General features: G+C 41.1%; 3 protein-coding genes and 1 pseudogene across 6 annotated transcripts; 1 reads left to right on the plus strand and 3 right to left on the minus strand.

Annotated features, from left to right (window-relative positions):
* Window positions 1–830: 830 nt before the first annotated feature.
* Window positions 831–5,645, minus strand: LOC126999388 (putative protein MSS51 homolog, mitochondrial). Its single transcript, XM_050861941.1, has 8 exons — window positions 5,004–5,645; window positions 4,100–4,221; window positions 3,248–3,425; window positions 2,702–2,895; window positions 1,948–2,052; window positions 1,650–1,739; window positions 1,333–1,488; window positions 831–1,106 (listed from the first exon to the last, which is right to left on the minus strand). The coding sequence occupies exons 1-8, from the start codon at window positions 5,218–5,220 to the stop codon at window positions 933–935; spliced, it is 1,236 nt and encodes a 411-aa protein (XP_050717898.1). The 5' UTR covers window positions 5,221–5,645; the 3' UTR covers window positions 831–932.
* An 859-nt stretch (window positions 5,646–6,504) lies between these two features.
* On the minus strand, window positions 6,505–8,675 carry LOC126999390 (transmembrane protein 223-like). Of its 3 annotated transcripts, none has more exons than XM_050861944.1 (5): window positions 8,656–8,675; window positions 8,214–8,420; window positions 7,564–7,748; window positions 7,200–7,342; window positions 6,505–6,993 (listed from the first exon to the last, which is right to left on the minus strand). In XM_050861944.1, exons 1-5 carry the CDS (start codon window positions 8,658–8,660, stop codon window positions 6,838–6,840), a joined length of 696 nt encoding a protein of 231 aa, XP_050717901.1. In that variant the 5' UTR covers window positions 8,661–8,675; the 3' UTR covers window positions 6,505–6,837. The 3 variants fall into 3 exon arrangements, with proteins under 3 accessions (XP_050717901.1, XP_050717903.1, XP_050717902.1); XM_050861946.1 differs by lacking the exon at window positions 8,656–8,675 and adding an exon at window positions 8,505–8,521; XM_050861945.1 differs by lacking the exon at window positions 8,656–8,675 and having other exon boundaries at window positions 8,214–8,498.
* A 1,126-nt stretch (window positions 8,676–9,801) lies between these two features.
* LOC126999166 (uncharacterized) lies at window positions 9,802–13,098 on the plus strand (annotated as a pseudogene).
* A 436-nt stretch (window positions 13,099–13,534) lies between these two features.
* LOC126999389 (DNA repair protein XRCC2-like) lies at window positions 13,535–17,278 on the minus strand. 2 transcript variants are annotated; one of them, XM_050861942.1, is made up of 2 exons: window positions 17,056–17,278; window positions 13,535–15,745 (listed from the first exon to the last, which is right to left on the minus strand). In XM_050861942.1, the coding sequence occupies exon 2, from the start codon at window positions 15,729–15,731 to the stop codon at window positions 14,376–14,378; it is 1,356 nt and encodes a 451-aa protein (XP_050717899.1). In that variant the 5' UTR covers window positions 15,732–15,745; window positions 17,056–17,278; the 3' UTR covers window positions 13,535–14,375. The 2 variants fall into 2 exon arrangements, with proteins under 2 accessions (XP_050717899.1, XP_050717900.1); XM_050861943.1 differs by having other exon boundaries at window positions 13,535–15,842; window positions 17,056–17,122.
* Between the last annotated feature and the right edge of the window lie 104 nt (window positions 17,279–17,382).

Genomic DNA, 17,382 nt, shown 5'->3' on the forward strand with positions numbered 1-17,382 from the left:
ATTTGGTTCAAGAGATGTCTTGACACTCCCCTCTTCAAAGTGTTTAAGTCCTAGGAAGAATCAAATACAGATGAAGGAAGACTGCTCTAAAGTTGACCAGAGCAAGGGATGAAAGAATGAAGATACTGGTTCTTGCATTAGGAATTTATACAGCACAGACTTGTATATTGAAAAAAAGTTTTGAACTATGTGGACCCAAATTATGTGCTGACCTTGGTGACAGGTCAGCTTTTTAGTACCTCATCCATTCATGACTGCATATCATCATGAATAAACAGTATATTCAAAATAATAGGGCAATTTAAAAAAGTTAATCAAATGAGCAGATAGCTGAATAAATGCCTCAGATTACAGGTTATGTTAAAAGAATGAGGAAAATTAGGAATAAAAATTAGGCAAGCAAGTTGACGAATGACAAGCAAGAGTGAAAAAAAAATTAAAGCATGAACTATGGTTGCATTCCTCTGCTTGAAAACCACTGTAAAATTCCCAAGACCTCAATGAGATGAGAGAAATGGCACATGATGTTTGAGACTACATACAGTGTTATGACTACAGTACTTGAGTGGTTATTGCATGTCGGGGCCACTCCTCTGATCTGCCTTTCCTTCCCGGGCTACAAATATTATTCATTTCTTGAGTTTTGGCTTCACTCCATCTCAGCCTAAGTGGAAAGCAGCAAGGCGAGGATCTTATTCTAATGCCTGAAAAGAAAAATTTGCCCTCCCAGTTATAAAGAAAAAAAAATGTACAAAATTTAATTAAGCAGAACTTTTAAAATTAAAAATAGAAAAAAACCCAGGTCAAAGCATGACAGAAATGAGTTCACCTTCACACATTTCCTTTTATTTTCATCACTTATTCTGGCCACACATTTGTTAAGCATGCATGTGTCTGTGTGTGTGCGTGTCTGAAGAGAAAAGGCTGGTCTTTTAGAAGAAGTTGCCTTGATTTTCCTTGTCTTCAGCACATCTGTTATCAATGGCGATGAAGTAGCTGTTGGCAGCCCAGATATGATCAGGCTCATAGGGTGTCTGCTTGGCGTGCAGCGACCCAAGTGGGTTTTTTCCCTTGCTGATGATGTTCAGGCCCAGAGGAGAGAGTTTCTGAAAAGTGAGAGTAAAGGCATGTGAGGATGAAGGGTCCACACAATATTATGCTTCTCCTCACATCTCAGGTTAAGACTACTATTACAGTATATTATAGTGTCACTACTACTGCTGCTGCTATCAAACATACAACTGGTACTGCTACTACTACTATTAAAACCATAACCACCCATGTAACTACTACACCACTACCAAATTAGAATGGAGAGGGCATATGCAGTACCTCCAGTGTCTGCTCATATTCAGCCAGGTTGTAGGTGGTCATGGCCAGGGGGACGCATTCTTTGGCCAGCAGCTGGAGGGTGGGCCGCCACAGGGCCATCATAGCGTCTGTGTGCACGCCAGGATGGATGGCCAGCGCTACGTCTGGCCGCCTCACCTGACAAACACAATACAGGGCTTCTTGATGCTTTATATTATATCAGGTCTATATTTTATTAGATATTCATTCCTATATTCATTCATTTGCCAAATGCCTCATATAAGCTTCGATAAATCTCATAAAAATGGAAATAGGAAGGAACACACACACACACACACCTGCTGCGTCGGGTCCGCCACAGCCACGTGTTCCCACCAAAAATCATGGTAGAGTCCTGGGTAAGCCACAGCCTTCACTTTGGGCACCATCTGTTGCGGAAAGGCTATGTAAAAGACACTATAGCGACAAACAAAAATTATGAGCAGTATGAGCAATCACAAATAAAGTTATAAAGAAAACAAGACAACACAGAATGAATGCTGCACATAACCATAAAAATCAAACTGAAAGGAGCCAGGGTGAAGGAGGTAAAGATGGTAAGGAAGTTTGAAAGAGGGTAAAGAATGAGCCATTCACCAAGCAAGGGTTTGTCGGCGACCAGGCGAGTGTTTGTGGGTGGTGGGCGAGGTCAGGTGCCACCAAGGTCACGACCACCAGGCGACCCAACGTTCGACTGGCAATCTGTGAAGGGAGACACAGACACACATTTTATATGACCATTCTTTAATCACGATGACAATTCTATATTACCTTATCACCAAAACTTAGGGTCAGAATATCATCATCCATTTTGTCAATAAATTTAGTAAGACATGAGAATACTGATATTTCTGAAGAAAATAATCATATCTTGCTTACCAGAAGATAAATAGATTTCCAAGGAACAGACACTATTAGCAATTTTCACCCCAGGATAAGAGGTTACTACTTCTCAGCCATGATGTAGTTCCAGATGATCATGGCTTCAGATAAAGTAAATGTTAGTTAGGAATGTTAAGTACTGACAAGGCTCTTCCTAAAAAGTTACAAAACAACTGGTTTGTAGGGATGTGCCTACATTTACTATGTCTAGAGATGTGAATATGGTTAGCTTAGAATAATTATATTAAAAATATAATCCTGGACAATAACAATTCCAAGGATAACTGACAGGACAACCACAAACTAAAAAATCACACAAAGTGACTGGTAAAAATTCTTAGTGAGCAACAACGTAACTAAACAATAAACATTCACACACACCACATCATTAATGAGTAAGGATAATGGCTAATCTGATCATTAAAAGACTAACAATTAAGAAATAAAGGTATTCTTGATCTCCTCTTACCTGGATGATCCCTTCTTCCACTGCCTTCACCTCTGGCTCATCCGCCCCAAGCAGGTGAATGTGGAACTCCTGTGCCTCATCCCGCTGTGAGGGCTGAAGGCCAGGGAACCAGGAGGCACACAGACTGATGGTCAGTGGTGTACTGAAAATGTTGCTGAAAATCCTCTGCAGTGATGCCTGGAGCTCCTGATCCCCTGTTTAAAGCAACAATTTCTACTCTATTTTCTTTTAACTTAATAAAATAGACATGGAGACAGGACATGAGCATTAACTTCTTACTTAACCCTTAGACGGCAGCAGTATTTGAAGAGTAGCTCCCCCAAAAATTAATGGTCTATATATAGTCACTGCTGACCTTAGGACCATAGCATAAATATAGTTACGCCGCATAACAGATGTTTTAACTATCGTCTATATATAGATATATAGTGTTGTTATATTTCTGCCATACAAAGCTGACTGACTGAATTTTGGACCATCTACCGGTTAATATCAAAAGTAGGTAAACACAACAAGGTTTAAAGACACACACACATAAACACTCACCAGGGTTGGGAAGGCTGGTGTACTCCCACCACATATAAACGACCTGCGCTGCGGATATGCAGCTGTCATTCAGGTGAGTGTGATTGTTGAACCAGTCTTCCCAGTCCCTCACCAGCCCCCTTCGCCCCCTCAGGATCTGGGGGCCCAGTGTGACAGGTGACGGCAGGCACTCCAACACCTACAGATAAATGGATTGCATGAGGCTTGGGGTGGTATTCTCAGATGCTCCCTACTCTCACAACAAATATTTCTAAATGCCACAAAGGTCATCAGAAAGGTTCCCATGAGTGTTTTTTCACGTTCATGGCATATTACCACCAGGGTCATAAATCTACCCATGGAAATACCCACAACTCCTTCAAAAGCCTTATCAAATATGGGTGTGTGAGCCCTGAAACGTTTAAGAATATGTCCCTTAGGAAGAAACTGAGAGAAGAGACAAATCTACAAACAATCTGACGGATGGACAGACATATTCAGATATACTATAATCAGATGAATATTTATGCATGCAAATAGACAAGTGGACAGATAAATTAAAGAAAGAGTAAGGATTAAGAAGAGACTGAGACAAGAGATACTTACATAAAGACAGAGGGATGGACAGCTGAACAAATGGGCACATGATCAGATTAATACACATACAGACAGGGAAAATAGCGTGGGAAAGAGATTGCTGGAAAACACTGACCAAAAGAGAATAGAGAGAATTATAAACAGATGAATTGACAGAATAAAAGGAAGAAGTAGAAAATGAGGAGCAAGAAGTAATATAGTGGAGAGGAAGAGTAATAATAGTCACACATCATAATAATAGAAAATAAATAAATAATAATAATAATAAGAGCTCACCTGATCCACCAGCTCATCCTTCAGGTTTTGGCACACGAGGCGGTGCGAGGCAAGTCGAGACTGCTGACACCCCTCACTGCAATACCTCACAGCATGGCACTCCCCGCACTCCAGTGACACTCCTGATAGATTAGGTTGTTTACGCCTTGCAAAACTCATTTTCATCTATTTCAGCATGTTTCAATTTCATTTGCTTGGGATTTGTCTTAGATTACACATTTCTATCTGTTAGTCCATTTTCATAATCAAGAAGATAAATGGATAAATGGGTAAATTGCATACAAGATTTGACAGCAAAGGAATTAGAGAAATGGAACCTGCTGTCACTTTTTATGGTTAGGTTACTATCCATTAGGTTAAAGTGAGGTTTTGTTATTTAATAGTTTTTGTCTAGTTAAGCAGAAGCAGGCTACTATTTTTTACCAATTATGCAGTTGCTTAGTAAATAATTACACAACATTGACTTATTTGTCGAGTTACTTTGTAAATAACTAAATAAATACCAACCTCACTTGCCAAAAGGTGCTCAGTAAATATCTTCACCCTATCCTAATATTTACCATGATCAAATAGTTAGGAATGGGAAAAGTTAAGGGCATAAAGTAGGTCGTTAATGCAATTTTTTGTGGAACTCAAAAAATTATCCTAGCAGTTTTCAATACGTATGAAATGCTTTATGGAAATGACAAAACTAATTTTCATATCTATCCTTAAAAACACTCAATTCATTCCCTAAAGATGATTCAACTTGTCAGTCCAGCACAAAACATTTGTTCTAATTTCCCCCGAGACTGGGATGTTAAGGTCTGGCTAGCCCACAGCTCCCTCACATGACACAGACAGGACCATGAAGGTAACACGCAACTCGGTAGCCTCTACACCCCCTCGCCAGTATCTAGCTCACCTTCCTTCTTGTCACAGGCGGCACACGCGGACCTCATTTTACGGAGCTTTTTTATGGTGATCTTGAACGCCTTCTTCAGCGTCTCCGCCGCCGCCGGGCCGAGGTTCTTGTTCTTCAGGGCCTGCTGAGGTGGCAGCAGGGAGCCTTTCGGGGCCAAAAACTTCCTGTATTTCTCACAAAAGCTCCGCGGCGGGTATTCTGTGAGTTCGAAAGCCATTGTCTCGTCTAGGGTGACGGAGACAGTGACAACGTGCACTGAGAGAGCGGCACCGTTTGTATTCTTGTCCGCGCCGCGGCCGTGCCAAGTCCGTCCGCTGCTACAGCCCTGTGCCTGGCATACAGACTACAGACATCTCGAAATAGGGACTACTCGCCGCCGGCGAAACGCAAGCTGCGATATGTGTGGGCTAGAGCCATCACTGCTATTTAAGCAAGTGTCGGACTGACGAGTGCAACACACCTGTGACTGCTTGACCATGATTGCTAAGGCTAGCACTTATTGGGATATTCGTCAGTTTAGGGTGAAAATTCAATTTTCTGTAAAGTGCTTCAAGAGAAAATGCTATTGCTGCAGTTAAATGCAGCAAAAACAATTTGATCTTGCGCCATTATTTAAATAGCAAAACTGACCCCTAGCCCACTCACCTGCAACGCGCCAGGTTGCTACTAACTCTTAACTAAAGGCAAAAACTGAATTTGTTTATGTTTAATATATATATATCAATTTTGAACTGGTGTCTGGTGGTGGGTGGTGGTGCCCACATACCCAAAAAAAAAAAAAAAAAAAAAAAAAAAATTAAGGTCCAGGGGAGGAGGGGGGTCTTCATCTGGCGCTTTATTATCTTGTTACAGGAAGGGCCACTGGATACTTTACTTTCATTGAAACGCGGCTCAGATGTCACGCACATCAAAGTGGAGGAATATTTAAGAACCTTTTTTTTATACGGTAAAAGAGGCAGTTCAGGAGCACACCAGTGCAATACATATGTCGTGTGCTCTCACAAAACGACAGGATTCCCTACAAAAGATGGTTAGAAATGTGTCTAAAAGTATATACACTCCCCCTCTTGAAAGTGTCACCTACAGCTTTGAATTTACATCCTTCAATCTGATTAGTATATTGTGGAAATAAAGATTAAAGAACGAGTTGCAACCCAGCTACAAAATATCATTGGTGCGATATTACTAAAATGATAATTGAGACTATATACTTTTCTAAATGTAAATTAGACAAGATCTTCCAACAGTCACCTCCTCCCGACAGGGAGACTTAGTTTTACTTTGACTAATTGAAAAAAAAAAGTGAATGCAAAATGTAGTTTTGCTACAATGGTCTACCAATAATAAGTTGATGTGAGAAATCAACTTTTCTATATCTACCTAAAAATAAATTGAGCAGTATCTGATAATAGATATGATGGAAACCAACCATAAATGTTGTGCACAATAGAGGATATGTTACACTACAGAGTTTTCAGGCAAACACAGCATTATAAAAAAATTGTTTAAAAATCAAATTTATTTACAATTTTTCTGACATAGTAAACTTTTTTTTTGCATTATTACAACAAAAAAGAATAAAAAAAGAAATTGGGTTGTCTTTTCTATTTACATAAATAAGGGCAGATGTCCAATGAGCTAAGAGGAACATATGTTCACAAGGGTTACTCCATGACAACAGTGTTTTCACAAGACTGACACTAGGCTTGGAAGAGAGTATTTAAAAGGAGTGTTGTGCCACCTACATGGAAGTCAGTCTGTCAGAGAGTGTAGGACAACAAGAAGGCTACCATCTGCCTCATAGTTACAGTACAGCTCCCTACCTTACCCACCCTCATTGGGCCCAATGCCTCCTGAGGCCAGCAGAATAATCAAAAAGCTTAGAGTTGGTAAATTGGCCTTTCATGTCCAGGATGTAATACAATGACTTCCCCTGAACCTTGAGGGGCAGGTTGACCCGAGAGGAGAGTCTGCTTTGCTTGGCTGAGACCTAGATAGGAAAACAAAAAAGGAAAAAAAAAAAGAAATAGTTGGATGGCTTTTGTGTAAATAATTGACAAATAATACTTCAGACTTATTTAGTTATAGGCAGAATAATAGCATTATCATGACTATAATTTTTTCCCCTATTTCCAATACATATCGTACACTTGGTAAAGTCACCAAATTCTGGACTAGGTACTCATAAACACTGACCTTTTCAAGGGGCACCAACATGGACTTGTTACGACCAAAGGGAGCAAAGGTGATGAACAGGAGCTCTCTGCCGCCCCTCTTCAACACAAGACAGCTGACGGAGCGCAGCGTGTACATCCAACAGAGAGCCAGTGTGCCCCAGCCTCCCCAGAGAAAGACATCAAATGTAATCTGAATGCAACCTAGCTCATCAGTGCATACTAAAAACTATATACTGATCATTACCTTACTTATGTACTAAACCCACTATTACAAAAAAACATATGTGGAAACTGGAATGTTGCCCATAATTCTTATATCAATGTACTGTTGAAAATATCCTCTAACAATTCATTTAATATTATAAGAACAAAGAATTACCCACCAACTAGAAAGCTTGCAATAGTTATCCCACTCCTGTATTTGCCAAAGTCTGTCTTTTTCCACCATGGCAGGTCTTTGTTCTCCTTCTGCTCCTCGGGGATCTGAACACTCTTCATGGTTGTGAAGGCAAAGTGGCTCAGGTAGGTCCAGAAGAAAAACTGTGACATCCCAAAGAAATTCATCACCCTGAAGAAGAAAAGAAATAGAAGGAAGGGTGATATTCTGAACTCTGTCACTATATTCTTGCTATGCTTCAGTTGCACAGTAAATTAGAATTGTATTATTATGACTCAGTGCAAATTACCCAAAATAGTGCAATTTCTCCCTACTGACATTAATGATTTAATGGGAGGTAATTTCATACAAAAACTTCCAACAATTTTATCAAAGGGTGAATCTGGGATTTTTTTGTCACATCAATGATCACAGACTTGACATAATTAGATTCATTGGAGCTATCTGAAACCTACCCTCTTAGCTATACAAATCATAGATGCAGTCTGTAATGATTTTCTCCAACAGTTCTATAAATCATTGGTTTTCAGCTAGTTGATTTTGGAATATGACACGTTTATGTAGCAGCAGCAGTAATAGGCATTGTTGTTTGTGTCTGCATTTCAGTATATATTTAATGAAAGATTTAAGCCTTGCCTGTATAACTTCTTGTTGTCATTCCTGTAGAGCACCGTATCCTTCTGAACGGCGTACTCATGGTCGAGGAGCAGCCTGGTAGAGTCCTTGCTTGTGTAACTGCTGGCGTTTCTCTGTCCACTCTGGAGGTATCGTCTTACGAGGGCCCGGGGTGTCCTGCCCAGTGATGTAGCGGCCTCGTGAAGTGTGCAGCCCGCTATGTGTGTCCTGTAGAGTGCCAACACCCACATAGTTATCAGACGCTTGGCTAGAACCCTAGAGCAGGCAATTAGGGTTTGTTTACAACCTTACATTCGCTGATCCCAGTCCCAGCCTGCCCGCACACCCGGCTTTTTCACTCATAATATCCCCCTGTTACCACTCAGTGTCAGTATAGTTGATTCCTTAGGTACTCTGACAAAATTTCACATTTCAGCGTTTACTCTGAAATCTTGCTTATAACCTCATTTTACTCCCAAAGTCCCAACACCATCGGGTAGGATTTTTATTGTTATCCCGTTCGGATGTCAAAGTCAACTTTTGAGTAAACATGTAATCATTGAACGATTATGATTGATTATCAGTATTCATAAATTAACTAAAAGGTTTCAAAAGGTATATTAACGCCACAGAAATCGAGCTGCAGTTTTATTATATAGTTTTTTTTTTTTTTTTTTTTTTTTTTTTTTTTTTTTTTTTTTCCAATGTTTTGTGTTTTTTTTTTGAATGGATAAATAAAAAGTTATTTAACTTTCAATTTTTTTATATGCATTACTGAAGAAGATAAAGAAGAAATTTTTTTTCTTTTTTCTTTTTTTTTAAATGCAAATAAGACATACCTGGAAGAGGGGTTAGGTTAGGTTAGGGTTAGTTTAGGTTAGGTTAGGTTAGGTTAGTTAGGGTTAGGTTAGGTAGTTGGTTAGGTTAGTTAGGGTTAGGTGATTTTTGAGGAAAAAGAGAAAAAAAATTTCTTCATTTTTCTTCAGTATTATAGGAATAAATAAAAATAACTGAATAATATTTTTACCTATTGGTTTCTCCAAAAAAAAATTGTCATTTTAGGATTCTACGGAAAAAAATACATTGAAAAAATGTAAAAATACCCAAAAAATCGATAGTTCGTATAACCGGAAAGATCCATTATATATAATACATAGTCTAAAAAATATAGTATAGATGACTAAATCAGGCAAAAATCTGAGGAAAACACACTTCCTGTTAATTATGAGCGCCCACGCACGACACCTTTAGAATAGCTATTAAGTTATTAGTTCCCCTGTGAGTTGTGATACGAAACCAATGGCAAAAGGTGGCGTGTACACTAAGTGATAAGGAAGTGAACAGGAAAAGAGCTAAGGGTAGTGTTGCCTGTGTATGGAATCCCACCTCTTCCTTGTGCCCGTGTGGTTAGTAACGTGGCTGCACCATGGACGGACTTGGAGGAGGCGCCAAGGCTTCCCCTACCCTTGTTCCGCTGGACACCAAGGACGAGCTGCTATCATGGCCCGATAGAAGATTAAACCACACGTCCCTTACTGCGCCACGGAGAGAGAGAGAGAGAGAGAGAGACCATACTATATTTATGTAGAAATCTTAATAGATTCGAACAATGGTAGAATTATGGTTCTTTCTTGTACAGATATGTTCTTGAAACCAGAATTGACTTTTAAAAGCGATGTAAAAAAAACATTTGACCGCAAGAGCACATATATATAGACAAGATCAGTACCGTGCGCAGTAGGGACATTTAAAGCGTTTCTTTAAGTATGTATATAACGTTCTGTACGTTTCCCTAGCAAGACTAATGAGCTTTAATTCTTAATACTGATATGAGTGACCACTTCCTTTCCTTCCCTGCCGACAGCTATACAACAACCTGACGTTGCACGGCGGCGGCTACGCCTCGCACGGCAGATTTTACGTCCTGCAGGGCCGGCCCGACACATGCTGTGGTGTATTGGGGGACGGTAAGGACACACACACACACACACACACACACTGTTCTAGAAGTTGCTTGAAAGTAAAAAAGTTTGAAGATCTTCGAACAACTTTGAGCCTGCACGTTGCGTGCGTGATCGAACTCTGGCCCCATGGATTCGTAGCTAGGCGTGCTAATCACTACACCTTTAGGCAGAGATTGGAAAAAAAAAATTGGTCTAATAAATTTACTTTAGTCATGATGTATACAAGATTCTCTCTCTCTCTCTCTCTCTCTCTCTCTCTCTCTCTCTCTCTCTCTCTTAGTTTCAGCCAAAGAAGCAGCGCATCGCGATATTCTGCACGGAGGAGGTGGATCAGCTATTCGAGGCTTTGAAAGCAGCAGCCTTTGTCAACTGGGGCAGTAGTCTCATCATCCATTCTGTTCCTCGTTACCTGCTGGATCTTATGCAAAAGCTCACGGAGGAAAAAGGCGCCAGCATGAACATCCATCCAATGGTCGCGTTTACCTACCAACCTCATCTACACACACAGCCCAAGAGGTTTGATATGTGGATGTGTTCATGGTTTTAACTGAATTAAGTTGATTTCACTTGACAGCCCAGATGTAGGAAGACGGCATAAGAATAACTCTATAAATCATGACTGTGTGCATGATGAGAGGCAGTGTGCAACTCCTCCTGCAACCCACATACAGTAGGATCTCGCATCTAACGAGTTCACATCCCACAAATTCACATCTAGCGACACTACTGGGCCTCTACCATATTCGTATCTAATGAGGGGAGGGAGGAGGGTGGTGGTGCTGGTGGTATTACTCATTCATCATATACACTTGTTATCCAATATCTTAATTTTTCCCCAGTGGTATATGTATCTGCATCTAATGAATGCAAATCTAACTATAGTCGGTCCAAATTAGCTTGGCCAATTTGCACCGAGAAGTCCCTCCCCCATTCTGGCTAAGCTCCGCCCCCCTTTCACCTGATTGGCTGTTGATGACATCATAGATTGTATCAAAGACACGTACCAAATATATATGATTGAGATAATCTACTAGCTTCTTTCATGATTAAAAAATATTCGAAACTTAGTTGAATAACGACACTACTTAAACAATCAATGACATCACCTAAGAAACAAAGTACAATCATAATACTGTAAGTTTTCAAGGGAGAACGGGCCCTGCAAAACGAGCACTGAAGGCGATGATAGTAGGCTATCTATAAAGTAATGCACACTTTCCGTCATTATTACCTACATAGCTCATTCACATAGGCATACCAAATATAATCACACGTGTCAACGTGTGGTTTTCAGGTTTTGTAAGTTTTCTAAAATACAGATAATGAAAATTTGAATTCGTTTTTTTTTTTTTAAATACCAATATAGTACCGTTTTCGCCTATCGGACTTGTCGCTAGCAAGTATCGGAATTGTGGATTTATATCGGGTATCGGTTATCAGTTATCGCCTATATTTGTGTCTCCATTTAACGAATATCTGTCCAATCGTTCGTATACACTGTTCTCCTATTTATCTTATTTACTCCTCACCCTAGTATTTACTAATGAATGCAAATCTAATTAGTGTTTCCTGGTATACCTATTACCCGTTAGATGCGAGCTCTAACTGTACTGATTTGAATTGTCAGTGTCATGTTTTTATCTTGCCTCATGTCTACTCCAGGGTTGGTCCAGGGTTCCGTGTGTGCCTGCTGGGCAGGGCAGGGGTCCACTATCTGGTCCAGAGAGCTAAATTTGGTGGAATGGCTCACCTGGAACTGTTCAGCCGCCTGGCCAAGCATGTGCCCTTCGTGGGAGTACCGGGACTCAGGCGTGACTCAAGACACCACCGTGGACCCGACAGTCTGCCTGTGGCGGGGGACGAGGAGCTGCCTGTTGCCTGGGTGGCTACCAGTTTTCTAGGAGATATTGGGATGCTGATGACGGACGAGGGCTACAGGCGACACGGATTTGGTAGTCTCATCGCCACTGTAACAGCAAGGCGACAAGCCACCCTCCTGAAGCTCATTCCTTATGCCTTCGTTGAGGCCAGTAACGCTACTTCTATCGCAATGTTTACGAGGATCCCTGGATGGAAGTTCACACACGATGCATTCTGGCTGTATGTTGGTGTCACTGTGCAAGCTCCCGCCGACCAGACAGTAAGCAGCAGGTCCTAATGTTTCAGACCACCAGCTGGCTAGTGAATGCAAAATGTAATTTTACTATGTTGGTCTACCAACAATAAGTTTATGTGAGAAATCAACATTTATGTATCTACCTAAAAATAAATTGAGCAGTATCTGATAATAGATATGATGGAAATCAACCATAAATGTTGTGCACAACACAGGATATGACACTACGGAGTTTTCAGGCAAACAGAGCATTGTAAAAAATTATGTTTAAACATCATATTTATTTACATTTCTTCTGACATAGTCAACTCATTTTCTTAAAGCATTATCATAACTAAAAAAAGAATGAAAAAGAAATTGGTTTGTCTTTTCTAATTGCATAAACAATGGTAGACAGTGAGCTAAGAGGAACATATGCTCAGCGGTGGCTGAGTGATTAGCGTGCTGGTTTCATGTTAGCTGTGTATTGGACGATGCGGGTTCGAATCCGCCGCTACAACCTGGGATTTTTCAGCTACCGCCTAGTGGCAGGACCCGTTCACGTTGTGCCGACTCTGGGCCACGTCATCATTCGGCGATCGTTGCTAGACCTCTTTCCGACAACGTAGCAACCCTTTCACATTATCATTTCACACCCAAGATGTCGTGTATCCTGCGTCGCTGGGTTGTCGTGGCCCAGAGTCGACACAGTGTGAACGGGGCTTCAGACTATCGACATGCTGTCAAGATCACCTATCAACCCGGGCCCTAGGAGAACTTTCCAAGTAAATTAAGAAAGAGTTCCGGGGGGCAGCATGAGCCAAGCATAGATGGTGCTACTATAAACACTTACCTGCGCCATGACGGGTTTGAGCCGAACACCAGCTGGAGGTGTTGTCTTATAGGGCCCTGTGTACTGCTGTAGCGTCCTCGATAGGTGTGCAGTCCGCTGTGTGTCCTGTAGAGTGCCAACACTCACATAGTTATCGCCTGGCTAGGCACTGGCATCCTAGAGTAGGCAATTAAAGGTTTGTTTACAACCTTAAATCCGCCGATCCCAGTCCCAGCCTGCCCGCACACGCGGCATTTTCACTCATATATCCCCGTTACACCTCAGTGTCAGTATAGTTCATCCCTTAGGTAATATGACAGTATTTCACATTTCAATGTTTTTGAAATCTTGTTTACAGCCTCTTTTAACTCTCAAAGTCCTATCACCATCAAGTAGGCCTATGTCTTAGTGCAGAGACATCTCAAGTAATGGACGTCTTTCTCTTTTGATTTTGCGGCGAATTTTGAAAAATCAACCGCTTTGGTGCGAATCGCCGTAACTCCCTTATTTCTGGGGTTACAGAAAAGTTATTAGTATCAATCGACGGCAAAATGCAAATGTTAAACTTAGTATTTAGTAACTGGGCTCGAAAACCGACTCGAAAGGGTCGAAAATCGAATAAATTCGCATATGTATAGGTTTCACTGCTTAGTGTTATCCCGTTTGGATGTCAAAATCACCTTTTGAGTAAACCTTATTATTATTTATAGACAAGTAACTAAAGAGGGTTAAGAGGTACATTAACTGAAGAATTCTACCTCCAGTTGTATTATACGTACATATTCGAAAAAAATATTAGGCTACATGATTAAATCAGACAAAAATCTTAAGGAAAAACACTTCCTGTTAACTGTGCCTATATCCCAGATTCACCCTATAATACCCGCAAACTAAGGCACTAGAAAAGCAGCAGAGTTCCTGAAAAAAAAAAAAAAAAAAAAAAAAAAATCCTCATGGTTTGCAGTAATGTTCCCTTTCACACAATATATCAACAATCTGCAGGCTCCTTTCTCCTCTGTGGAGTCTATATATGCCATTCATCCAGAGTGCAACACAGGCATATAGAAATGTAACTGAAAAGGATACTATAACCAGTGTCAAAATCACAATTTATTGAGCAAATTAATAAAAATTAAAAAGATACCAAACAACACTTAAAAGGGCAGAGAACAAATCCTCCATAGAACATTATGCACCAACAGAAAATAAATAAATACTTTAGCTAAATGTAAAAGCAAGTTAAAATAAATATGCCAATAAAATTCAGTCCATAAAGTTGTATAAAATAACACCTAGTGACCCAAAGCTGCCTGTCTCCAAATTACTCCTTCCTCATCAATGACAAAGAACAACCACTTTCTCTGCTTATCCTTGACAACTTCTGCTGAGAACACTGCCTCCTCCTCCTCACACATCACATCACTCCTGTGCGGCAAGTTCCTGCTGCTAGACCCTTTGGGTGACACACTTGAAGGACTCAAGGAACTGGCTCTTACTTTTGACAGAATGACCCTCCATGTGACACTACTAACCCATTCATAACCAAGATATTCGCTCAACTTCATGTTTTCCATATCATCACCTTCCGCCATGTCTACATCGATCTCGCCACGCTGTCCTTTTCCTTCTTGGCGATGGTATGGCTCCTCTTCATCTTTAGCCTGATCCATTCTTGGAGTCTCCTCCAAGCTCTTCAGGAAGAGTGCTTGTTTCACAGTGAGGAGCACCACCTTGTACTTCCTGATGTTGGCCAGGAGAACACTCAGCACCCTGTCATAGTATTCTTTCAATCTGTAAAACTTTCCAGCTCCTTGGTAGGCCCAGTCGTACCAGCAGAAGGCCGAGAGACTGTCAACGACCACCAGTGAGACATCACTGTGCTTGGCGAGGTGCTCTTCCATGGAGGCAAAGACTATTGGGAATTGCACACTCTCCACACATTTGATGTAGTACAGAGACTTCAGGCAGTCTTGCACCATCTCCTCAATCTTTGTCTTCAAACTGGCTTTGTTACTTTTCAAAAGTTCTGTAACTTCTTTAACACTGTGAATAGGAGTCTTCTCAGCAGTCTTACCCTTTCTGTAATTATTTAAGGCATCCTTGGCTAGTTTTATCTGTGCCTTAACTTTCTTGTACATCAAGTTGACTAGTTGAAAGATACTAAAGTGCTGGTCACAATCAATAAAGGTGACCCCTGTGCTGCAGCCCCCAAGCTCAATGCCACACCATTCTGCAGGAAGGAGAGCTGAAGCAACTAGGCTGAGAGTGAGCACTGACTTGCCACAGCCAGTGTTACCCCAGACTTCCACCACATCCCCTGGTTGGAGGCCCCCTGGGAACAAGTGTGGGTCTAAGGGCAAAGGTGTTGACTGTCCCTCCTCTCTCATATACTCGACCATATAGGTTACTCCAGCATATGGAGTGGCAGCTTTTGGGGTGTGTGTAGCATGTGCAGTCTGATGTTTGTTGTGGCTGGGGGGTGTGCTGCATGCCAGCGGTGATGGAAGTGTTGCCGTTGGTGGATTTGTGAGGCATGATTTGTGCAGTGGTGTGCTGGTGCCACACTTGCTTCCTACAAGTGCACTCCCCTCAAAGCCCTCCATACACGCATCCTTTGGCACTGCCCCTGTGGGTGTCACTTCACTCATGATGCCCCAATGCCCTGAAGGAAGGCATCATATCAGCTCACAATGGCAAAATTTTGGGGTTGCTGCTTCCAACCTAAACTCCTATTTCTTGGTGTCAACAGAAAATTCTAACTGTAATGGAAGTTTGTCTTAGTTTAAATTGTCTGCTTGACTTAGTCATTGAAAAATCTGCATAGTCACATTCAGTGGGGCCAAGGAACTGTAACCCATGATGCTTGACGAGTTTCACAGAAGTAATACCATAGGAGCCACAATGACTGGCTTTCTACTGTCAGTAATGCTAAGAACAAGGGACCACCTCAATTTTCGGGGAATATTCACAAAAGTGTAGCCTACTAATTTTGGGATGCTGACTGCTTATTTCTGGACAAAATATGATGTTGTTTATCACGGATAGTATTTTTCTCCGGAAATCACTAAATAATTGACTTTTCAATGCCTTTTGTGGACCCGTCACTGCAGCCGCAAAATTGCTCAACTTGGACACCCATGGAAAATCGAGGGTTTTGAGTGGGGAAGCGTATTTAAACTACTCAAACCGAACTTTACATAACCTCCTAACCAGGGGGGGCACAGCCCCCCCCTGGAATCCCCCCCATGTATATGCGACTTATTTTTGCGAGGAGGTATTTCTCACAACACCGGCTGGACTGCCACCACAGCCGCCGCCAGAGGAGGCTACGGTTTCGTGAATATTATCCCAATTTTCCAATTTTTGCCAGATTCATCCAAACACTGAACACCAAAACAACATTATACCAACCTTTACACTATAAAAAATGACCCATCACTGCTGAAGAGAGTAACCCATTCCAACTAAAATAGAAGCCAACAGCCACTGAAATAGTAACCTATCGCAGCCCAACTCGATCAACTCTCAGGAATATAAAATTTGCCACAAAAATGGGCATCAGTGACAGTCGAGATAAGCATGTTGAAATCTATCAGAAAAAAAGTTGCAAACATTGTCAGTGTTAACTGGTCGTGAGTTGGGTGTCATTCTGTATAAATGTCATTCACACAGGGACTAAACAGTGGCGGGGCAAGAGTTCATATTCAACTCTTCACTCATAGGCCACTTCACGAGTCTGGCTGAAGCGCCTTATGGGGTTCAAAAGACTCAGAATAACAAGATCTACATTACGAGTGTGAGACATGTAAGAACAACCGTTTACCAAAATATTTCCTTTTTCGTATCTAGAACTAGTGTGTGAAAGCATATTATAGTAAATAGGAGGTGTGCCCTTGTTCTTACCAATTACAACCCTAAAAACACGACCGTTCTATCAAAGAAGCATGTAAAAAACAAAGAATTTCTCCCTACCATTTGAAGACGCCCCCTTCTTCTCCTTCTTCTTCTTCTTCTTTTGACCTGTAACGCATTGTATCGTTTCTTAGGTCCTCCTCCTCTCGTTCCTCTTTCCTTCTTATTTACACACTTTCCTTTTCAGTATTACGTAACTTTCTTAACTGCAATAAAGTCACTTATTTTCACTTATTCAAGCTGCCCGTGCCTGGCTCATCAGATGTTTTAGATTATCGTACTCAGAACACTGTCTTTATCATTCTCAGACCCAAAACTGTCATACCTTCACAAATTACGTTATTCATTTGAAGTTATTGTTAAAACCGGTAGTTATTGAGTTTTTTG

Source organism: Eriocheir sinensis, chromosome 16 (assembly GCF_024679095.1).
Source record: "Eriocheir sinensis breed Jianghai 21 chromosome 16, ASM2467909v1, whole genome shotgun sequence".
In the NCBI taxonomy this organism is placed as follows: domain Eukaryota; kingdom Metazoa; phylum Arthropoda; class Malacostraca; order Decapoda; family Varunidae; genus Eriocheir; species Eriocheir sinensis.